The 25,655-nt window shown below is 34.5% G+C and overlaps 1 protein-coding gene across 5 annotated transcripts in view; it reads right to left on the reverse strand.

The window, feature by feature from the left end:
- Positions 1-23,031, reverse strand: part of LOC145676524 (uncharacterized) — a 32,217-nt gene extending 9,186 nt beyond the window's left edge. For 2 of the 5 annotated variants that reach the window (XM_081747348.1, XM_081747352.1), the window contains exons 1-2: positions 22,848-22,988; positions 12,121-12,650 (exon numbers count right to left, since the gene is read on the reverse strand). In XM_081747348.1, the coding sequence (XP_081603474.1) occupies positions 12,121-12,530 (410 nt within the window). In that variant the 5' untranslated portion in view covers positions 12,531-12,650; positions 22,848-22,988. The other 3 variants (XM_081747351.1, XM_081747350.1, XM_081747349.1) reach the window with 3 other exon arrangements.
- Positions 23,032-25,655: the final 2,624 nt, after the last annotated feature.

Raw genomic sequence — 25,655 nt, forward strand, 5'->3', positions numbered from 1 at the left:
GTTTCACCCGCTTCAAAATCGTATCCAAAAAATTTATTTTCGTTTGAAAGAGCTGGAGTTTCATCTTTTTGAAACCGTAATTCTCCATTTTCTAAAGCGTTCAAGAATTTCCTCCAATACTCTCTTATATGTTTTAATGTCTACAGCATGAATCACGAAATCATCTTGAAAAGTTCAAGATTATTACCTACTAGATTTCCTAAGATTTTATACATGAAACTAGTAAAAAAAATGAGCGCTAAAAACGAAATCCCATACTTAGAACGAGAGGTTTTAATAAACGGTTTGGGTAAAAATGTAGTATACTTTCTACTACCCTCGGATATACGACGTTGAGTTCGCAAGCGTGACCTCAACATGTGCTGAAAGACAACTATTATCCTTAACTTTCTTATTTATTTCTGTATACATCATAACTAACCTTTTGGTCTCATCTTTATTTTGGACAAGAAAGTACGGGGATGAACAAGAAGAGAAATCGACCTCACACACTGCTCCCTTGTCAACAAGCTCATCAAAATATTCATTGAGTTCTTTAAAGTTTCGGCTCTGTAATTTGATAAGAAGGGTAACGAACTGGAGTTTCATCTTCCACCTCTATTTCGTACGTGAATCCTTTGATAGTGCCTAGGACTTCAGTGATAACATTATATTTATAGCAAAGATTTTCCAACATAACAAGGTAAATCTGGATTTTGCTCTACCAGCTGTACTGCAAGTCTAGAAGTATTATCAAAATTACAATTGTTAAATTACAGTCATCAAATATCTCATTATTAGTACTTAAATTATTATAGTAATATACATGACGTTCAATATCTAGTTTATTTAATGTGGTGTAGTCCTGCTGTCCACCTAGATCAGCTGTCATGTAGGAATAGTGCTGGTTCTTTTCTGCTGGAAAGTGTCTTTTCCGTACGATCCTTCGTCCATTGCGCCTCTCACTAGAGTGACTCCCGATCGCATCGGAGTCGCTGGATCGAGATATAGAACAAGTAGTTTCCGTTGGGGTAAATAATCCCTTGAAAAAAAGATGACCTGTAGATTCTTGCATTATAAGTTCACGCTGACTAAAACTGACCATTCCTCCGCCTTCCATTAAAAAAAAAGTTACTCCCTAACAGCAAATCAAAATGTGAAAAGTATATAATGTAGAAGTTTCACTAAATTCACAGCCTTGAATTGAAAATTTAATCTCATTATTCTCCTAAAGTTCAACCAAATGACCATCTACGGTTGTAGTTACTGATTCTGCTGGTGTAGATTTTATGAGAAGACGACACAAAATTTCTTGTAAATATTTTCGACTAATAAGATTAACAGAAGTTGTGTCCAATAAACAAGAGTCTGAAATACCTGCAATTAGCAGTATAATGTATAATATTTGTCACTCACTTTTCATGTTGATGAGTGCTTTTGAAGATGGTACTGGAAAGTGGATGTCTTTTCCACTAACACAAAGCCATTGAGTGTGTCTGAGACCATTACACTTATAACATCTAACAAAGTTACGTATCTCAGGTTGCAATCCTGACACTTGCTTTTGAGATGTAGAGCGTATTGGGTTTTTGGCGTATGCGTAGCAGATGGCATTGTTTTAAGTGTTGAGTAGTCTTTTTTTTATACTTTACAAAATCATCGTGTTTCCTCAATGCTGAACAATTCAGAAGCTCAAGATGGTATGGTTTCACCAAAACAATTTTGATAAATTTTTGGCAATACTAGAGTGGTAACAATATTACAGAATATATGCTCAGTGTGTCATACGAAGGACATTGACAACACGGATTTTCTATTTGAAGAACTTTCAAAGTTCTTCCCCTTCATTCATTAATCAGTAGAAATATTTTCGTACTTACAGTGTACAACCTACGAAGAAATATACTCAGTTAGCAAATTAGTGCAAATTCCATCCCAGACGTTACACCGAGTAAGGAAAGTATGAAAGGTTATGTTAAATTCAACCCTAGTTTGGCTTAGACTAGCTATGACAACAGGTTCCAATTCTAGGTCAAACCTTCTTAGCAATTCATCTAATCTCACCAGAAAAACAAAGTAAGAATCACTATCAGTGCCATCTACTATAGGTCGACTTAATTCGTTGTTAAAATGAATGGAAAATTCCGTTAAATAGCAGGACGTGCCATATTGGTCTGCAATAGGTCCATCTGTGCCAAAAGAGGCGAAAGTCTTAATTCATTATTAATGTACTCTTTCAATTATATTTCATTTTCATTCCTGCAAGACGCACTTCTTTCTTTTTTCGTGAACTGACTCTACCTACTTTCTACATTGGGAGTACTTCTATTTTGATATCTTTAAAATTAAATGTTACTTTGAATTACGTCTCGACTTTGCCCAAGATAAATTTGGCTTACAGAAAGTACATACACACCTGGCAGCATCGGAACTTGAAGCAGAGTACTTTTGACTGGCTGACGTAGGATTCACTTGCAGCGGTAAAATTAGCACAACGTGGGCACGGGTTTCTAACTTGTGAAAAGTATTCACCGCAAATGGCTCTTTTCGAGCTTGTGTATATTGTTAAGAACAAAATTGCTCCCTTGGAACTTGCTCATATTGTGCAACAAAATATTGTCCCTTAATACTTGTGCATTTTTTTCAGCAAAATATAGCTCTTTGCAATCTTGTGCATTTTGTTTAGTACGATATGGCTCTCTTGAAACTTGTGCATTCCGGTAACCCATACCAACCCCATTTTAAGTAGTAACTTTTACTAAACTCATGTTTATTACACTCATAACAAACTATTATTACCAACATCATTGACATCCGACTCAAATGAAATTAAATTATGTTCACTCACTTTCTGTTCATACAACAATGTTTAAAGACGTCACATATAATCAAGAAGACAGTTGCCTTTGGCGCGTGCCTTCCTTCATGGACTTTGGATTTCGCAGAATTTTATTTTTATGTAGCGCGCATGCCTCTGCAATTTTAAAAATAGACTGAGGCCAGGGGGGCAAGAAAGGTCTATATCGTGTGAATTGGATAACAAGAATTTTTAAAAACAACATATTTCATTAACATGAAAACGTTAAAAAAGGATTTTTTACAAGTAACAAGGCAACCTTATTCTGTTCTTTCAACAACAGGTGTTACGACGAAATTGAAGAAATATTAATATATACATCGTGTTATGTGTACATGTAGAACTCTTTACTGTAAATTCGTGTTCTGGAAACCGAGGAAACCCATGCACAGGGTGTTTATCCAATCAATAAAAAGTCCACTTGGAGCGAGCTGGGATCGAACCAGGCACCCCAAGTACCCGAGGTGAACGCTCTACCACTGAGCCACCGCGGCTCCACGAGGTAAATGAGAGAAATATAATATAATAAGAGATATATGTTTTAAAAGAATTAATACTCGCAATATCATTTTATGTTTCTCATGAATTTTATAAAATGTAACCGAATTATTTCAGTCAAGATTTTAAAAAATATCGAGAAGATAATGCTAGGTTAGAATCAAGAATAGAAAAAATCGAACAGAGATATGCAGAGATTAAAAATTCAAAATATAGTGTTAAAAGATATGGCAGCACCATATACTAATGACACTTCAAAAGACAAATTGTTTAATCATATACCAGAGAACAAACTTTATGATCCTTTCCCTTATTATGCTATCCAATGTCGAAGAAGTCTATATATACCGCTTGCTGATGCATATGAAAAATTCCCAGATCATGAAGTAATATAGGAAAACTTTAGAAATCATAACAGTGTTAAGCTGTTTAATGCAACAAGAACTACATATTCGTAAAGGCAAAGGTAATGAGTTTTAGACACTACTATCAGAAGAGTTGATTAAAGAAATTAATTAACTGTAAGATTGGTTATTATGTGTTTAAATATGTTTGCCAAGTGTAAATCTGTATAACGTTTATAAATAATAATCACAGAAGCATGAACTAATTTTTCTACAGTAGTATTAAATGCCATACTCTTATAATCTAAATTGTTTTTAAATAGAACGGAGGATGCCCAAGGAAACCTATGTTTAAATTCTAAACCAAAATGTACAGTTTAACTTTGATTAAATAAAATGTTTCTCCAATTTATTCTATCAGCAGAAAATCTTACAAAATCTTCCGATGAAGTTTGATGTGATAAAAGATCCCAATTCAGTTTATCAGCGTCTTTTCGTATATATTCTTCTGAAAGTGGAGCAACGTATAAATTATTTCTAAATCAAGTTTAACGATATAAGTACTTATAAAATCTTTAGACATATTATAATTACATACCTGTTTCCAGTCAATTTTATCAGCAAATTATCTTATCAAATCTTCTAATTAATAAGGAGTTCCACTAATCCATGTCCAATCGAACTTACCTGCAAATTCTCTAATAAAATCTTCTCATAAAACAGTTTTCATATATATTTTTTATTTAACCTTATCTTTATATTCGCGTATGAAATCTTTTGTAATTCATATTCGTCTTCGTAATCATTATAAGATATAGAAGACCATTGCTCATCTGTTAATATTTTTAGCACCTTATCTGATAACTTCATAACATGCCAAGAAAGAACATCTTGTACAAGTCGTTTGTTAATTTCTATAGTACATTTGAATAAATGATCGAACATATCAATAGAGATGGAAAAATCAATTAACTAATCTTTGGTAGTTAAATAATCGCAGATTCGATTAAATACAGATGTAAGAGATAAAACTTGATCAGAGTGTGGAATATCTACAATTCTGTAGATAAATATAATTTTTTTCATTTTTATATATAAATAATTCATTTTCGAAGATTTTCTATATAATATGAATAAACATTGTGATTTAATACATGATCAACTTAGACTTAAGAATAGCATTAATACACAAAAGAATATTGTTAAAGGAAAAAGAAAGAAAATTAGGTAGAACATATACAACGAATCAAATTGAGATAGTGAGCCTAAAAAAGATAATATAGGTTACGATAAGGTACATTCAAAAAATTAATTAGTTATTTTAAATAATTTATGATTTTCTGGGGTATTTTCATAAAACTTGAATTTCTAATATAACAGCTAACAAACATAAGGATTTTGACAGGTCGCAGTTGCATTAATGTTAAATAACAGTTTTAATAGCACTGCAAAAGGAATGTAAGAAAAATGAAAATCATATCAAATGGTGAAACTAAAATACAAGAAAATGAAAGATTTATGTAAACGTACAAGAATAGAATTAAGAAATATATGCAATGATAGAGGATTAAGAAGATATTCCCGACTAAGAAAATAAGAACACATTGACCTTCTTAAACAACATAAATATAACAAACAGTGTTATCAATTTGGCCATCTTATAGACAAACTTTGCCATTTTGAGAAGAAAGTTGCTAGACAAATCGTCATTTAGCCATTGACTTTAATTTTAGACATTTCTACCTATCTTTTCGATTTGTCATTCATTTTCTGAAACAGTAATATTAACAGCATGGACATCCTATATTACATCTTTCTTTTCTCTTTTCACACTTTTTTTCCCAACCACACACATCTAAACCACTCTCCACTTTCTGAAATGGTCAGAGCACTCGTTGTTTCCGCCCAACCCTCTGAATGGCTGCGAACTTCATAGCTAACACTATAATTTTTCCTGTTGGTAGACAATCTCAAAATTTGACTCTGTTTCTTGTAGAATTCTTTCATTTTTAGAAGCAAGAGGAGATTCATTTTGCTTGAATTTTTCAAGATGCAAGATGAAATATCAAAGAGAGGTACACTCAACTTTAAAAAAAAAAGGAAAGACAAAAGAAATATATTGTTGATATTACGCATAAAGCACTTTTTAATACAGTGATATATCACCTCCATAAAGTATAAATACATTCTGTTAATTTTCTTCTACGGTGTATAAAGATGCTCTGACGCATTTGATTAAAATTCTCTACTTTTTGCTTTTTACACTGTCTTTCTTTACATTAATAAATATAATTTGTAGTAGGAAAATACAGAAAATTTCATGATAAATATATAACTTTCTGTTACGAATGCACGCACATATGTATGTACAGTTTTGTTAAAAATGTTTGACACCCACCGTTCTTTTGATGGCAATATTTTGATAACTATATGTAGCAAATTCTAATACTTTGACTCAATATAAAGATTTAGAATTGATCAAAGTACATCCAGGTTGGTTTGATTTAATTCCAATTGTGCGTAAGAATACAAAGTGTTTCAAAGAAAGGTGGATCGCCATAAATTTTTGAACACAACTGTACATACTGTAAGCGAAAGGAAATTTTATAAAGTTATGAAATATAGGAAAATTTAAGCTTACTTCAAAGAACAGAGTGCAAAACAATCACATGATAGAAAGAGGGTTATCATTTTGTTTATATTAAATATCATTCTGCATTTGATAGCCTACGGAAACGATAGATGGCAATTATAATAATAAACATAATGCAGAGAACCTAACTTTATAGTTATTTCTAGGATGCCATACTTCGAAAAATGTTGGGAATGACTTAAGAAAGGAGAAATATTTGGTTTTGGGTTGATAATTGTGTCGTGTAGGTTAAAGGGGGTGTATGTTTAATAAAAGAGATGATTATGTCAAGAGTGCCTTCTGCCCCAAGATCCATATTAAGCGCCACTCGTAAGATCTGGTGTTATGTCTTTCTCAATAAGAATACTTGACGTTAAAACTTTTTCAATAGTTCTATGTAGTGCTTCTTAAAAGACGACAAATTTTTCATCTCTAAAACTCATCTCGAAATGAAGTTGAAAAGTACATATTCAAATTTGAGACGAAACGGGAAATATGAAAATTGTTCGCTTTCATTCTCATTTTCGAGACGACACGTCGTGGGCAATACTTGTGTACTCGAGTCTCATGAGCAACATTATACCCAAGTCTCATTTCTCAATGTTTTAGTCTAAAATTTGATAAAGTGATTGAGCGAATATCTTGAAGAGGATTTTTCAACGTCTAAAGATTCATAACGCGCAATTCATTACACAATATACTCCAACACTAAATACGATGTAAATATTATTATAGACAACCTTCATTGACTTCTCGTGATGCGGAAAGATTTTGATGTTGTAAATGAAATTAACAAAAAATCAGAACGCATATTTTGTACATCCATTTCCTAATCGAGACGAGATCAGACCAAAAAATCTATCCAAGAATCGAGACAAGACTTAAAAGAATTTTTACGAATGTAGCTGGAACGTGAATTTTACAAAAATTTACTTAGAAGACGTAATAACAAAAATTATTTCTCGTCTCGTGTACAACACTACCTCTGACCTCCAGTAACATTCTTCTTCACCTGGTTTCAAAATGTTCTTGTATAAATTGCAGGTTTTACATAAATTTAGTAGATACATGTGTGGATAAAAATATTTGTCTCTCTTACACTCTGAAGATGCGTTTAGATTCGTAAGTTGATGTTGTGTATCCTGATCATAGAAAAATTTGTGGAATAAGAACATGAGGAAAATGCAACAACACGATTACATGGCTTGGGATTGAGGCAGACACCCCTCATACCATATGTAACTACTCTACTACTGTACTACACCATGCAACTCTGCGCCCTTTGTTACTCAGGGAGATAGGAATACACATAGGGTCTGGAAATAAAAAAAAAAAAAAAGACGTTCCATACTTTTCCCCTTGCGAATAAATCCACGGCTATATATATATATGAATGTATGACTGGTTTTGCTTAATTCGAAAACTACTGGATCTTTTCGGTGATATCGTCCGGTCTTAATTGAAATACAAAGAAGTTACAGGATGCACGAAGTCACACCTAGATTCTAAGAAAATGACAAACAGCATAAGAACGAAAGAAGACGTATAAAAAATAAACTATATTATTATCTATTTAATACTTCAATGTCTTATTTTCAAGAATTGTGACAAAACCATTTGGTATTGCAGTTATCAATTATCACGTGAAAGAAATAAACACAGTAAAAGTGATAACATACTTCAAAATCTATTACATAAAAATTGCAATAGGATACTATATACAAGGAAATTACACAAAAAATAGAAAGATTATAAGCTAACTAAAATAAAATAATACATAAATGAAATTTAATCTAATGCAGAGTCAATAAGTTTCATAATTTATTTGTATTTTTCGTTACAATTTAGCAATATCTAGAATCAGAAAAATGAAATTTATTGATAGAGAAAAGAAAATGTAAGGTAACAGGATTAGTTAATACTCTCACTGGCTTACGCAAAACAGATCAGTCCTCAATGGGGATAGGCCAGTGGGTAGAGCTCTTGCCCACAGTTGGTAGGTGTGTGGATCCAAACCATGACGTGACCTTCTTGACTGAGACATTCTTTCACGGTCAATACAGGTTATGGACGACTTCCATTCTTACTATTGTTGACAATGTTGGTTAAAATTGATTGAAGTGTAAATTAACGTCGTATGCTAGAAGTTCGTAAAATAAATAAAATGTAAGTGTCCATGTGTTACCCACTTCACTGTAAATCGGATGCATTGCTGACGAATCTTTGTTTACTTTCTGGCGAGTGTTTGAGGTTTTTTTTAAACTTGATTCAAATTAAAAACCGAGATATGGGGACGGGTGGAAGTGATCTTAAGTGGAAGAAAATACTGCGTCAATTTTCGTTTCGTCTTACTGCACAACTATAATCTATTTTGTGCAAATTAGAGATTTTTCACTTCTGTTCTTCCTGAGATGTTTGATGTTGAAAATACACGGTCTTCGAAAATTCGCAATATTTAAAAATTTTCAGAAAATCAAGTACATTGTTCTCAAATCTGAAACTTCTTTACAGCTTTGCTTATTATTTAGTCTCTATGTATACAAAAAGTTGAAGGTGAGTCTCGTTTATTTCCTTTCAAATTGTACATTCCAAAATGGCCATTTCTAGGTTTCTAAGCTCAATGTTAAACGTCTGTTTCCGACGTCTTAAAGTATGTCTCAATGTGCACAGAACAAAGAATGTTGTCTATTCTATTATCTTTCATATGGTTTCGGTTTGAACTCATTATCCTTAAAGCCTAAAGTTACAGCGTTTAACGGAATGCACCAAGAGTTCAAAATACGCTCAGGCGCCTATCAAAATTGGCCGCTATGACAAAAGCTGCGCGGTTAAAGAATAAATAAATACCCGTTTCCAACTCCCTGAATGAGGTACAAACTTACGTAAAAAATTAATAAAAAATACTAAATTTTGTCAACAACCATCATTGGTCGATTTCATTTGGATTGCCCCATTCCATAAACAAACTTTAACCCTTAGATACACTTCCAGGGTCAAATTGACCCTGCGAGTAATTCAATTGATTTTTTCTGTGCCTTATACACTTTTTCTACAGTTGTCCTTTTATGAATTCTCATATCATTATTTGCGCTTATAATTGATGGTATGAAATAATACTTTTGTGTACAAATGTTTCTCTGTTACGTGATATTTAACAAACACCCCTTTTTTACACTTTGTGGGTCAGATTGACACTTACACTTTTTAAAGTCTTTCTCCTTACTATAGCAAACAAAAAAGTCATTGATAAATGAAAATTGTTTATCATGGTTGCATTGAAGTGAAAATAAGTAATTGAATGTTTATAAAAGAAAAAGAAAACGAACAAGAAGAAGAAGAAAAGAAGCAAGAAGAAGAAGAAGAAGACAATGATATTGCTTGTTATACTGTGCTTCCATATTTGTTTTAGGTGTACAGTTTCTTGTGGTTCACTGGTCGAATTTCATACATAAATCCATAATGAGTGCTTTGACAGAAGAAGAAATATTGGATGAGCTGCTTGTAGAAGAAAGTGAAGATGACGAATCTGAACTTGAAACTATGACAATGTCTTCTTCGGATTCTTTGACGGCAGACTCGAGTGATGAATATCATAGTGGAAGTGATAACGAAGAAGACGTTCCCCTTGCCAATCGCCTTGTAAACCGTATGCCATCTCAATCGGATAGACATTATATTTCTAAGGACGGTACTGTTTGGAGCAAGTATCCCCCTAAATGTTGTAAGAACCAATCCCGGGCCTGCTATCCATGTTACTGTGACTACACAGAAAAGTGCACTTGACTATTTCCTTAGTCCTAACCTTCTGGAAGAAATTCGCCTTTGTACTAATTTGGAAGGTAGACGGGTTGCACAAGAAAAGCGCATTGCTTGGAAAGAAGTAGATACCATCGAACTGGCCGCTTTCTTAGGTTACTATTACTTGCTGGTGTTCAAAAGAGTCGGGATGTACCTGTGAAAGAATTATTTTTAGATTCTCGATCAAAACCCAGTTTTAGAGCCACTATGAGTATAAACCGTTTCCTGAACATTCTCCGAATGATTCGGTTTGATGACAAACGTACAAGGGCTGTGAGAAGTAAGATTGATCGCTTTGCACCTATTAGTTATGTATGGAATATATTTGTACAGAACTGTACAAGAGTTATGGTGCCGAGCTTATTTCTTACCGTCGATGAACAGTTAGTACCTTACAAAGGTAGGTGCGGTTTTATTCAATATATGCCGCAAAAACCAAAGAAATATGGGATAAAAGTATTTTGGATTTGTGACTTGAAATCTGGTTATGCCTACAAGGGCATAGTGTATACTGGTAAGACACCTGGGGGAACTACAAACACTAATCTGTCAGCAAGTATTGTCATGGAATTAAGTGCTATTTTGAATGGATATCCGGTCGAAATATAACCACCGATAATTATTTTACAAGCTTACCTCTCGCTAAACAATTGTTGAATAAAAACATTACACTAGTTGGAACGATACGTAAACACAGAAGGAAAGTTCCTCCCACTATGATTGCTGACAAGTCTCGTGCTAAACATTCGTCTACATTGTATATCTCCCTGAAGTGACAATGGTGAGCTTTGTTCCAAAAAAGAATAAAAGTGTTCTTCTTTCTTCAATGCACCACGACGCTAGTATAGACCAGAAGAGAAATAAAGAAAGCTTGAAATAATTACATTTGATAGCGATACAAAAGGTGGTGTTGACTTACTGGGCAAACTAGTGGGAACATACACAGTCAAAAGACAAACAAAACGTTGGCCATTTTCATTATATTTCAACATGTTGGATATAGACATTGTAAATGCTTACCTTTTGTACACATCGACATGTCCAGATTTGAAGCCGAATCTCACGGATCGTCGCAGGTTGTTTCTCAAGGAACTTGCAGAGGAAATGATGAAACCTCTTATGGAAAGGCGAGCTTGTATTCCGATTTTGAGAAGAACTGTAGAAGATGCTTCGATAAGGTGTAGAATCAACATATGTCAAAAACAACAACGAACGACTGTTGGAGAGCCAAAGAGAAAAAGATGTTCCGTTTGCCCATATTCTAAGGACAGAAAAACTTCAACATGTTGCTATCGTTGCCACAAATATATTTGCTCATCACATACCATTTCCTTGTGCGAAGACTGTGTGTAACGTTGTAAAAAGAAAGTACAAGGAACATAGTACAAGTGTATACAAAGAAAGAATAAATTTAGTACATATTTCTAGTTGAGATTTGGACAGCATTAGCCAGACAATTGTTATAAAAGGTATGTTTAAATTCAAAGCAATAAAACTCTGACTTCAGTATAATATACAAACACATTATTATTTTTCTCAGAAAGGTAAAGTAAACGTTGTTTGTATTATATTTCATGCAATATTTACTCGATTAGCTTTGTACAATATCATGTAATAATTTATAAGACATCTAGCTTCACATGCAATTCGAACCACTTTCTCCGACTGAAACACAAACTTTAAACCCCTGATTGTGTACGAGCTACCTTAAACCAACCTAACCAATGCGACTGATTAGTGGCATGCATAAACACTAATCAATCGCAAAAATACTACACTGCACAGCACTACTACAAAAAAAACGTAAAAAAAATAGATGCTTCCAGTCTGTTTCCTTGTTAAATATATGTGGGTCAAAATGACCCTGGAAGTGTAATAATGGTGATTTTTTCAGAAGTGTATCTACGGGTTAAAGTAAACGAAAAAATAATATCTAATGAAGTATTGCAATTGTTGGAAATAGATATTAATACGAAACATAAATCTAGTGAAATAAACGCATTTAAAAGTACCTGCAGTCCTCAGCATTGCTTCCTGGTTGTCGCTTATCCTTTTCTTGAACGTCCTCTTCTTGATCGTTCTTCTCTCTGAAAGTGCCAGATATGTGACTGCTAGACTCTTCCGTGTTGTGTGGAAATTCGATAGATTTCTGGTCGACAAGTACATTAGATGTTGATATATCCTCAACCAAACTTATTGCTTTCGAAGTTAATTTCCAATCTGATATTGTTTCATCCTCATTACTTTGTAAGCCAATATTCTCCCCCTCCGTTGCACTCTCTCGATCCATATATTCCATACTTATATTAAGAGGATCCTTATCATCATTAGTGTAACTAGCACTTAATTTATAATTACATTCTTCAAATGAATTGTTTTCTGTTTTTATTTCACCTTTAAAAAGAAAGTGTTCTATTTCCATTTCAGGTTTATTAAAAGCGAAGTTGGAATAACTTAAAGCGTTTCGCTAGCATAAAAGCTGTTAACGTTGCGAATTTTACTCTTTATCCATACATGTAATGTTCAAGATAGACAAGCAAATCTGAAAGCAAGAACAAAAATGTAGTTTATTATAAAAGAAATTAAGAGCGGGACTGCAAAGGACAACTGTAAATGCACTTTAGGTGAAATTGAGGTAGTGAGTGAAAAGCTTTGAGATCTGACTAGAGATGTGAAAGGTACTCAAAAATTTTTTTTAAAATATCCGAGATGTGGAACTACTCATACCAAATGTCGATATACGTAAGTCCCTAAATACTAATAAATAACTTTTTCTTTTGTTTATTTTCTCCCTCGTTAAAGCAAAATCTTATCTACTGTTTCTTCTACTTTACATACAAGTATATTATACGCCAATATTATCTTTCTTGTGTATTACTATATTTTTGCTACAAATAAGTACATATTATCGAAGTACGATTCTACTGTTTCCTCTTTTCCTCTTAAATAAAGTTATGCATTCTAACGTACGACCAGGGTTACAGAACGATAGAAAACGCCAAAACAAAAATTAACTCTGCTACACTATTAGCTCATATATCTTAATTAAAATATCGAAAGCAATGTTATAAAAATTTTCCACTTAAAAATTGATAACATTTTCACGACATACTGCAATATTTTAAAGACAGATTTACTTGTTATCTTTAGGTTTTCGTGTTTACACAAATGCACGTAGCGTAAGCAATTTCTCGTTAAATTTGTTTCGTCGTCGTTGCTGCATTCCTAAATTTGCTGTTCTTACAATTTTTCGTTTTTTTCCGTCTTTCATTATAATTGGATATTTATATTTTTCTCTAGTAGCGTATGGTATGTCTTTTGATCAGTTGTATTGGTATTTAGTTATACTATCAAAGTTATATGAACATCGATCTACTGGATAATATTGGAAACTAACTCATGAGTTCTTACCAGAAATGAACCGAACTTTCGTGCAGAAGGCACACAGGCAATGCACAGAGCACATAGAGTTCTTATAAAGAGACGTATAAGAGCATTAGCTATTTAATTTTTTGTAGTCCACCGCATACCTAGCTTAAATTAACCCGGGAGATCTCGCACTATTTTTATAACGCAAGAACTCGCACTATTTTTATAAAGCGAGAACTCCCACCAGTCTTGTAGACCGATTCTAATGAAAAAAAATTGTAACACGAAGAAAAAGCTTATATTCTGTGAAAAGAGCATACATACGAATCTTTTATTTAAGGTATTGGTATGGAAGTATTTAATACTTTTTTTGTTCTTGCAGAGAATAGGCACGAGAGTTAATTTGTGATCTCTCAGAAGCACTTTTGCGATAGAGATGGGCGTGTACCAGATAACGATTTTTATATTACGTCCACTATTAAAAATGGGGTGGATCAGTTTCAACTATACTCCTGGCCCTGTTATTAATATGAAAGGGACCATTTGGTTGCTTGCCACTGCACACTATGTTGCATAACGTACGAGATTCTGCTAGCACGAATAATTTCAAGTCATATTTGGCTGGCTTGTTATGGATATATTGCCTAAAGTTGCATTTCCCATGAAAAGCTTCAAGGATTCGTCGATATTAAGACATTCACGGGTGAGTAGTTTGCCTTGCACCTTTCTACAAATCCGTCAAATAACTCTCTAATGGTAGCTAGGTTATCCAAACAATTCATTTCTTCATGGTTTGTGACATCGACAAAATATAATGCTCGCCACAGAAATTGAAAGCTGCTCAGGCAAATGGTCAGTTTGAACTTTTCTACTTCTGTCTCATCACTAGCTCATAGGTCCCTCAAATTAGCGTGATTACATTTCAAAAGACCAGCCCCCCAAAAAATTGGGATCTTTTAGCTCTGGCAAATCTGGACCTTTAGCATCTCGTTCTCTAGAAAATTCTTTTCTATGACCATTAAGCCAAATATAAGCCACAAGAACACTAATGGAAAAAATAAGTTGCACGATTCCAATGGAGTCTCAACATTTCGAGCTTGATGAATAGGTCTAGGTAAATGTGATACGTTTTACACAAGCAGGAAAGGACTACAATGTTGTGAGGCGAGAACTCGCACTGGGTCGAAAAGACCGAAAACAAACAATACAGCTCTCTAACTGTCGTGGGGGCAGTGAACAAGCTTACTTAAAAATGGGAAGTAGGGGAGCGTGCAAGGAACAGTCACGGCTGGCCATTAACTTGTGGCGCGTTTCCGAACAGCGGTACCAACTGAAACACACCATCGGTCTTTTCCCACACTAAGCGAGTCCTCTCGGGTTAAAGAAAGAACCTAGTGTAGCCGTAACGACATGGCATATTTCACTCAAAAGAAACATTTCTTATAATGATACTCAGTCTCATGCTATTTTTTTTTTCAGGGATGTAAGAATGTTTCTCGATATTCAAAACATTAAAATCAATGTCACCAAATGTTAATACTCAACAACTTTATAAACATAGGTGCTAATCACGAATTACATTCCTTTTCAAGATTAAAGTAAAATAAAAACGTAACGGACCTATGTTACCTTTCTGCTTAACCAACTATTCAAATAAGTTTATTTTACTAAAATAAATGCCTGTCGACATTAATAATCATTTGCGATTTGAACGATTATCTTTCTTATTTGGATGCAGAAACCAGCCATTTTTCTACATTACTATTAACAGAGGTTGTTTCCGATCTATAATAAAGATTTCAAACTGCACTAACCTTAAGACAAACAATTGAGGGTGAACATTTTGGTGGTCCTGCATCTGAGCAATTCCCCGACACTGAAGCTTCAACTGTACGAGAGAGGCACACAGTGTAGTCGTGCCAAGCCGCAACCACTCCTCCTCACAGGCTTTTCATACCCCTTCATCAACGCACGCACTCTTGTGAGACAAGGCTCGTTTCAAGAGGCCAAACGCACAGAACTCCATCGGTTACGCAATCAGAGAATTTCGCTTGAATGTTTGTGAATGAATGGCACAAATTCCAGTGTCTGCTCACATTTGTTAAAAGAAAATGCAGGTTGAGTGAAACGTGCGACTTATCGCCTTGTCTTGGTGCACCCACAAACGATTCTTTTCTCTCTCGTAGAGATGCGGAATGTCGTGGCGATAAACGGGTACCAAAACGTTAGCCTGATAATATTTCGGATTCACCGATGTCTTTTTGCCTACACAATGTATGGTCAGTATGCCCTAGTAGAAGTAACCACTAATGAACTTGAAATCTGTGCCAAACTCACCTTACATTCAGTGAAGCATTTTGAAAGACCGTCGCACCTGTAGGTCGATAAATACTTGCAGATGGCTTGTAACAGTCATCCAGATAAACATAAGCCTTATCCAATATTACAACAAACTTCCACGTTTCACCGCCGAAGTACCGCTCACACGGCTTACGACAGATGATGCGACGTTCCTGGATGTGTTTTGGCAAGATCTTATGAACACGCCCCTTTCGTCCCTTAACAAACCTCAAATCGTGCTGAATAATCGTATGCAGTCTTCAGTGATGACTGTAGCCGTTCCTGATACTCCAGTGTGTGGTGAATTGTCCCTAGTAACCATAGCCCCGACTTCCCGAATTCTAGCTTGTGTCCGGTTAGTTGCAAGACGGGGATTGACTAGTTTCTGTCCCAAAGGAATCATCCCATACCTCGTCTTACCTGCCGTTTTCAACACCAGTGACATACCATTTTGAACACAGTGAATCCACGCTCCTTGCAGAGTCCGCTAGTGGCACTATGACGGCAGTTCATGTCTGAAAGGGAAGTTAAGTAGCCCTCTTTCCAAACAAAAAAAAACACTTATTTTCTGCGGAATTTGTCCAGATATGCATTTAACACACCTGTCACGCACAGCCGATGATCCAAGGCGCCAAGTGGCAGCATCCTTTTTTCCCGTTTGGTGGTGCTCCACGAGGTGTGTAATTTCCTAAGCATAAGTTGGAAACAACCTCTGTAAACAGTAAACTAATTTCATCCTGTTTAAAAAAAATAGTTCCAGTCAGACGTAACTTTTCCTTTTTATAGCATAATAGGGAAATAAGCTCTTACAAAACTGTCAAAGGAGCTTCTTACTACCACAGTGAGTGCCTCCTCCTAGAGGTATAAAATCCCTCGTGGGATTTGTCCGATAAGAATCAACTAGGATTACCAGTGCTTTCGCACTATTTCTTTCCCTCTCTGGGAGAAATCTTTGAATTTACTACTGATATATTAATTACCCGAATGACATAATAGCATTGTGAGTGCTAATAATGTATGTATACAATGAGACCGTTATGTTTCAATTCAAAGTTTATTTTGCTTTACTTTTTATTTGAACGTAGTTGACAATCTTGGATTATACTCTACATTTAATGTATCGTAATTCTGTTACTAGATGATGCGCAAATGTCCTCTACTATTATGTAGATATTCTTATTCTATAGCGATGTGCATGTTGTCATATGGCAAATGGAGAGAAAATATGTCTGACAATGTTACACCACTAAATTTGGAAAAAACATATTAGCAAAACTGTCGGTAATGTCTTTAACAAAAAAGTATTTAACATGTTTCAGTGATTTTAATCAACTTATTCATAATGTACAAAAAAAACTCTACAACACCAACAGGAAGCTATTTCTTTTCTTTTACGAAAATTGTTTTGAGCGAAAGATTATACAAAGGAGGAGATCTCTTATGCGGAAAGCTTTCAAGAATATGGAATTAGCAGACTGGTTTCTGGAGAACATATGTTAAACAAAATTCCATCACAAGACTCGTAATTTGCAGATACTTGCCTCGAATTTTTTCATTTATGAAAATACTTCACACCATAAATCGCTACAACGTGGTGGAGTGACAACATTAACAAAGTTTTTTAAAAAGTACTAGAAACTTTGTGTAATATGTAATGCACTTTCCATGAAATTACAGCTGTATCGCCGGATCACAAGAAAACAAAAAAAAGAGAAAACAAATATTTACTTTGTCCCCCCAAAAATAGGTTGTGACCCTGGCTCACTTTCTAGTGATTACTTTTCAAAATAAAGTACGGACGTATGCAAAAAGCTATAGTGCAGAAATCACGAACCATCTTGTGTTGGGTGGCCACTAGAAAGCACAAGTGCTACTGTTTCTAAACAATTTCTGCCAGAAGCGCAGCACGTCCGTTAGGAGCAGCCGCGTCTGTGTTGCTAGGCATTTTTATAAAAAAGGAAAGTGGAAAAACATTTTGTATGTCATTTAATGCATGGCTTATGTGTTGCACAACTTTCGGGAACATCAAATGCCAACCAAAATAGTATAAAAATGTACTAAATTAGGTCAGATTCGTTTAGGTGCTCCTCTTTTATCTAGTTTCAATTCGTTTCCACACTTACGATAAACTCTTTACCTGTTTAGTAGACAATGTCTTTCAAGTAATTTCAACAACTGACATTCATTGTTTCGGAATAGTTCAATAAAAGTCGAACACGATGTGTCACAATCTTGTCATTTACGCACCACTTCCAGACTGTCTTTCCCGTAAATCATAAGAACTCCTACTTCTCCGATTGCTACTTTCTTCTGACTCCATACATAGTGACGCTTACAACACCAAAATTAACTAACAAGAAGTATTTTCTTAGCTTCCACTATTCCACTCAGCTGACTTTCCCGAATTCGTCCCTACCAACGAAAATAAATTTTCCTATTCATTAGATAAATTTGGTCGGGCGAGACAGCAGTCAACCCCTCTTCGATATTGCCATGTTCGAAGGTAAAATCTAATTTTGTCTTAATATAGGAAAAGATATCTGTTTAAATGAAGGGGCAAAATGTTTAAAATATAAACTACCCTAATAATAAAAGAAATTAGCTGAATTATAACTTTACCGATTCGCCAAAATAGGTGGCATCTACCAACTAAACATCAGTCTACGAAAGATGACCAGCGTCCTTAGAAATGCCTCTGTCTCGTATTAACATTATTACCGCTTATTCGGAATCTCAAACACACTGATGACCCTCCTCCTATGAACGCACATCCAAGCTGCCGAGCGGTTTCGCAGATTAGCTTTGCTTAACACGGTTACATATTATTCGTGCTCTTGGTTGCCACTTAGCACAAGTTCATTGAATGAACCCAGTATTAACATGCGAATCATGAGCGGTTGTTTTTTAAAATTATTTCTGGTGGAACCAGTGAATTTATCTGCGGTAAGTCGGAGATAGTCATATGTGCCAGTGAAAAATATTATGTAGGAAAATATTTAAAAAAATCGTTAGGGATAAGAAATCGTTGATATGTATACATCTGACAAACCTGATTGATATATATACATCTGACAAAATTGAACTTCAGCAGAAAAGTCATAGGAAAAAATATCTAAATATGCTCTGAAGGCTTCTCACACCTTTGCTTGCCGTAGCTCACACAGCTATATTTAATGAAGTAAGTAACACTGAAGATCTTATATTTGCAAGACTGGGGAAAAAACTAAAAGATAGCCAAAATCACTTGTTTTGCTCATTTTTACCTATACACAGTGATTTACTTGTGGATTCTGTAAAAGCGAGAAATATTTATGGAATATTGTGTTCCGTATAAGAGAAAAATTTCAAACTCGGGTTCAGACATTATTTTTAAACTCGCCTACCTTGAAATTATGGTACTACTTTGATAAGCGGTCCCCAAGTTCAGATTTTTTTATTTAAAAAAAAACAATTTTATCATAAATACGGGTAGGTACGTTAGACAAAATATGATTAAGCAGGTTAGATTAAAATGCGTTACTTGATACTTTTCGTCCTGTTGCTGAGGTCAAGTATGCATCATCCCGTAAAAGCGCTACAGTTACCTTACATCTGCAAAAATTGTAATAACAAATGTTCTACTCCTACGAAAACGGTTATGTTATGACAGGAATTCTTTAATCCCTTCTACTTTAACCGAAAAATAAATACAACGAAAAGTAAGAGTTTACTATTGGCAAAATAGTGAAAGGTGCGCACATACTTGAATCTAATCTTTTAAATAGAAGGGGAAAGACGGTACTAAATATCATTACAAATATCATAAATATGTTTGAGTACCAACTTAAATCTTGCACTTAATAAAATTAGATTCAAAGATGTGTGTATCTATTACTGTTCTGCTGAAAATAAGCTTTTAGCCAATAAAACATACCGGTATCAAAACGAACCCAGAATTGAATGAAGACCGTAATCTGGTCTCTGAGGAATCATGAGCATGTATCAAACAATTACCAACATGATCCTACCTAGAAAAGAAAAATACCTTTTCCTTCATTTTTACACTCGAAACTTAAACAGCTATTACACAATATATACAGTTTTAACAACAAAATCACAACAAAGGATTTACTGCCTATTTCACCTTGGGTTACGCTGAAATATGACTTACGGCATGTTGTCTAATACTGTCTTTAGAAATTAACAATACTTTCACACAGAACCTTACTTAAGAACACTAAAGCAACAGGAGGATGGTTTATATTGGATACCGTCTTTTTCCCAATTGATTTGTCGGTAGCAGAATGGCATCCATCTTGGTCCACTTGATGGCATATTCTCTGCATTGAAAGAAGTAATTTCTTGTCCATCAACGCTTATGAAAAGAAGAGATTCGAGGGATTATAAAGATAAACGGTTTCTAGCATCAGTATGCCGTAAGTTTAAGCTGGAAAAGAATCTCTCACATTCTGAAGAAGAAACTGGGAAAGCATTGATTGTCATGTTGAGATTTTGTAGATTTGGTCCAACATTAGAAGCTTTCGTCTTATACTCTCGGAATTCCTGCAGAATTTTGGCTGAATCGTCAGAGGATTTTTTTCTTAATTTCAATTACCTCTTTGTCGCAATGTAACATTCTTGCAGACAATTTTTCTGGTCAATTGGAGCGTAGCCAAACCTAAACCCCACTGAATGTTTCGCTGGGAAACTGAGACCATATGTTATCTCCTAGAGTCTGAAAGAATTACAATCTTATTTTCTGGTACTTCAAGAAAACTGTCTGAGGGTTCTGCAAGTAAGACTCCATAAACGGATCAGTTTCTTCAAACTGAAGTTGTAATTCTTCCACACAAATGCCTTTTATTAAAATATAATTTGCTTTTCTTTTAATATAAAGTGCTTTTCTTTTATTAAAATATAATTTAATATTCATTTCCTTCTTTTCCTTTTAACATGCCTGTCAAGGAAGAAGCCACCAATTTACAAGTTCTGTGGCTGCTCACTCGTGACTGAATTATTATTATTTTAATTAGTGTGCTACTTAGATTAAGAATGATAAACGGTGGTACCAGCAGCAAGACATTTTGTGAAGCATTTCTATAAATAAGACCAACATATCTAGCGACAATAAACATACTGAAATTAATAAAGAATTGCTACTAAAACATAAAGTTCAATCTTCTTCAATTTAAAACAGTTTGTATAGCCTTAGAAAGGGAAAAATATCTTCCGAGCCTGAGAAGACTGAATTAAACCTAGAGACAGAGAAACCTAAACCTAGAAGCAGAAAATTCCTAGGCTTTTATTGCTACAAATAAATCTCTCTATATATGTGTATATGGTACTTGTTTGCTTTTGGAGCACCATATATTGGAAGATTTACAGGTAAAATTAAATACTTTGTATGAAACGACATATTGATAAAGTACAAATTTCTACAAGCGACAGAAATAAATCCGAAGTAATACGCTTGTATTTTATGTTTACAAGTGTACGATTACTAACGTAAAATTATTGCAAGTGCTTTACGACAGTTAAAATACGTGAATGCATATGAAAGATGAGTACATTAGAATCTATTTTACACCGGCATTGCATTTGTACACAGTGTATTTTATGTTTATAAGTGGAGCGCTACTAGTGTCAAACCATGGTAAAGGCTATTAAAACTTTTACCACTGCCAAAACCTACTTTCTTTTTCGCGATCTTCGCTTATGGGTACACCCACCTTACCTGACGCGTCTGCTCCCTTTCGGCTGCACCACCTCCCGAAAGCTTGGGCTCCCCAGCTTCGCCCTACTTTGCCTCGGTTAGATAGTATTCGTGCTTTTTAGTGGTCATCTAGCATCTAATACATAAAAACTTCGTATTTCATACGGAAATCGTAAAAAAAGAAAAAATCAACAATTGTTTCTGACTAGTGATGGGGAGCGGGAATATTCCCAAAGGAAAATAAAAATAAGAATATTTCCGGGTTTTTTCCTGGCATATTAATTCCCGGGAAGGAAATTATTCACATTTCTTTACTTTATTTTCCAAATTATAAGAACCATATGACTAATTACTTTATTATCATTTATTATTATTTACTTCTAGGTTTTAAATAATTTGAGGTAATAGTATACATGAGAACCCCCTGATCTGCGTTTCTTCTATGTTCTATAACCACTTCTACATGAAATACCATAAATGTTCTACGTAGTGCAATAGTAAGAAGTATCCATGTGCACAAGACATGCGTTATGTGTTAATTCCCCCCCCCAAACACACACACACAACACATAGTCATAGATAAAGTACAAGGGCACTACACATGCAGATATAAAGTACAAGTACGTTCTTTTTTATTTTTGTATCTGTCGATAAGTAAATAAAAGTCGCTTTGTTACCCCCTTTGTATCTTCGTACATACTCAATGAATAATCCCTTAAAGTATGAGCGTCCTGCTCCTTCGGGAACTGATGCAGCTTCATGTATACTATATCCTAATTTGAGATTAAAAACATTGAAATTCGTTCACTGTACTTTATATACCTAATAATAATATGATTTTTGGCATATATTCCGATTAATGCGTGCTCTTCACAAACTTTTAAAAGTTTTTGCTCGTTATCAATGTATTCCTTCACAAATGTTAAAACTGCTAGTTCATTGCCCTTGTACATTCGCCATGTTGGTAACATAAATGCTAGTTTCCTTCCCACAATGCAACTGTTCGGTTACCTTGCGCCAAGTAGTTCCCTCCGCTCGCCATATAGCCCCATGTTTATAACCGCTTATATATAACAAATAAACAGATTTTTCGAGACCCTTATATAATATCAAGCACACAAACGATCAAATTATCCATATATTTCCTGTAAATCTTAAACATTTTGCTGGAAACGGACGCCCAACTTTGGAATTTAACCCTGATTTTTTAATTTCCATTTCCATTTGCACTAGAAAGTAACAAAGTACAATTTATAAATGGTGAAGAGGAACAAATCTGTAATCTAGAAATCCTGTAGAGGTGAAGTACCATTAATACTAAGTTAATTTGTTTCGGACCTGTTAATTTCTTTGCTTCTTTTTACATGTACCAAGCGTTGTTGGCGAGTTTTCGTAATACCGTGTACATTGCTCGACATAGCCTATCTTTTTAAGTTACAGATTTAACAGTAAAAATCACGAATAAAGTAACAAAGCACAGTGTACCTCAAAACAACAATCTGTATAGGCCTATATGCCATTCAGTGATGCCAATTCCTTCAGAGCCGTTTTCCCTTCACAAGCTTCAGAATTTCCCTTTTCCGGACAAAATTTCCCTTCATCTAAACCGTTCAAGTACTGTATTTAGTAAACGTATTTTTAATCGTTTTCGCTTCCACCCCAATCTTATAACCACATACACGCAGGTACCTGACAGCCTTCCTTTGAGCTTACGCAGAATTTGAACTTGATTTGTTGTTTAGGTATCTAAGGCGTCGCGATAGAGGAGGGGAAAGGATATGGAAAGGTGTAGGCCAGGACCTATGTTAAAGGTGCAATCTGTGCATTTGCCTGGTGTGACTGAGGAAAAACCCTATAAATACCTCGGTCAGGACGGACAACCTAAATAAATCATAAAAAATATATAATAAATATTATGTAAATTTAATTTTTATCCTAGATATCATGATAGAAGTAGTAGGGGCCCCGTTATATGCAGCCGAGTCAGCAAAAATTTTCTCGATTCTGATTGGCAGAGAGAGGTCACGTGATCTTAAGCTCAGGGATTTTTTAAAATTCGTTCCCTTTTATGGGTAAGATGAGTGGTTTGGTACCTTGAATTTGATTGGTTGATAGCGGTCACATGATTTTAGACCCTGGGATTTTGAAATTTGGTTATCCTCTTTGATGAGTACTTTGCTACCTCGATTCTGATTGGCTGATAGAGGTTACATGATCTTAGACCCGCTACACGGTGAACAGGTCACATGGTATGACGTCATGTTTTACCCTTGCGGGGAAATCCATCACTAATTCGTTTCCTTTTACGGGTAAGATAAGTGCTTTGGTACCTTGATTCTGATTGGATGATAGAGATCACGTGATTTTAGGTCCTAGGATTTTTGAAATTAGGGTGTCCTTTCTGATGTATACTTTGGTATCTCGATTCTGATTGGTTGATAGAGGTCACATGATTTTAGACCCACCACACGGTGAACAGATTACATGGGAAAATCCTCACTCATTTGTTTCCTTTTATGTGTAAGATGAGTGTTTTGGTACATCAATTTTGATTGGTTGATAGAAGTCACATGATCTTAGCCCCCCACAGCCTATGAGTGAAATATAGAGCGATATGTCGGTGATCACCCTAGACATTGATTTTAGAATTTAGTTCCCTTTTTATGGTTATGCGTAAAGTTCCCATGAAGGGTTCAACCTCCTCCTTAAATAACCCTTTTTTTGGTATTATGATATTGTACTGAAGTTTACATTAAATATTATCATTCTCTTTGACAGATAAGATGATTACCAGCTTTCTTACCTTGATGGAGATCCTGTCCTTGAATTAGTAGCCTATGTCTCTGGAAGTAACAATGGTGAAAGAGGGGTCCATCCTTGTCGTTTGTAGATTTCTTATAACACATTGTTGTGAGTTTAAGCGATTTTTTTAAACGCTCAGTAAGCGCTTCATTAATGGAAACAGTGTTGCCAGATTTGTCTTACCTAAACTGCTCCGATTCTTTTCGAAACGGTTCCGCAGAGTGCAAGAAATTTTAAACTAAAATTTTTTCGAACTAAAAAAATTTGTAACTAAAAAATTTTCAAACAAAAAATTTTCGAACTAAAAATTTTGAAACAAAAATTTCAAAAAAATTTCGAACTAAAAAATTTAAACAAATTTTTCGAAAAAAAATTTTAAACAAAACTTTCAAACTAAATTTTCAAATCAAAAAATTTTCGAACTATTTTTTTTAAAATTTTCGAACCAAAAAAAATTTCGAACAAAAAAATTAAAAATTTTTCGAACGAAAAAAAATATTTTAAACTAAAAACTTTCGAACTAAATTTTCAAATCAAAATTTTTCGACCCAAAAATTGAAACAAAAAAATTTGAACTAAACCAATTTTTAAAAACAAGTTTCGAACTAAAGATGTAAATCACATCTAAAAATTTTCAAATCAAACTTTTTATCGAACTAAACTTTTAAAATTTTCGAACTAGAAATTTAAACCAAGTTTTAGAAAAATCCTAAGAAATGTTTCTCCAGGAATCGAACTCAGGTCTTTCAAACCAAAGATGTGTATGCTAACCGTTTAGCTATGAATGAATTCGGTTTTAATCGTGCTTGGTGGGTTTCGAACCATGGTTCTTGAAAAGGATACACATATACTTTAAGAAAATAAATCTGACAGTGTAACGTGGATTAAAATAAATGCTGATAGACTTCTTTGTGTGTAGACATAGAAGTACATATGATTGAAAATGCAAACGTCAGCGGATCGCATTACTTTTGTTTTACTACGAACGTGTCAGCATGATTCATGAAAAAGCAAACATTGACATTCTCGTATGGAATATGAGGAAAATGAAATGTCGTCACAGTTACAAGTAGTGACATGATCCTGGCAGAAGGGAATTGGCATCGGAATTGCGATACTAGATGTTGTAACTATTGAGAAACGTGAATGACGTCACGATCGATTGTTACACATCGTTTTCGTTCGTGATTCATGACAAAAGCAGCGAGCGTTTTGATTGGTTCGTTGTGATGTCATTTTATAAATTTCCTCGTTTCTGATTGGTTGATGATGACATCGTTTTCGCAGCGACCTAAATAAAAATCTAAATTTCATTTTTAAAATCCTACATCGCTCTCAACTATC

Source organism: Thermobia domestica, unplaced genomic scaffold, assembly GCF_964235325.1.
Source record: "Thermobia domestica unplaced genomic scaffold, izTheDome1.hap1.1 HAP1_SCAFFOLD_194, whole genome shotgun sequence".
NCBI lineage: Eukaryota > Metazoa > Arthropoda > Insecta > Zygentoma > Lepismatidae > Thermobia > Thermobia domestica.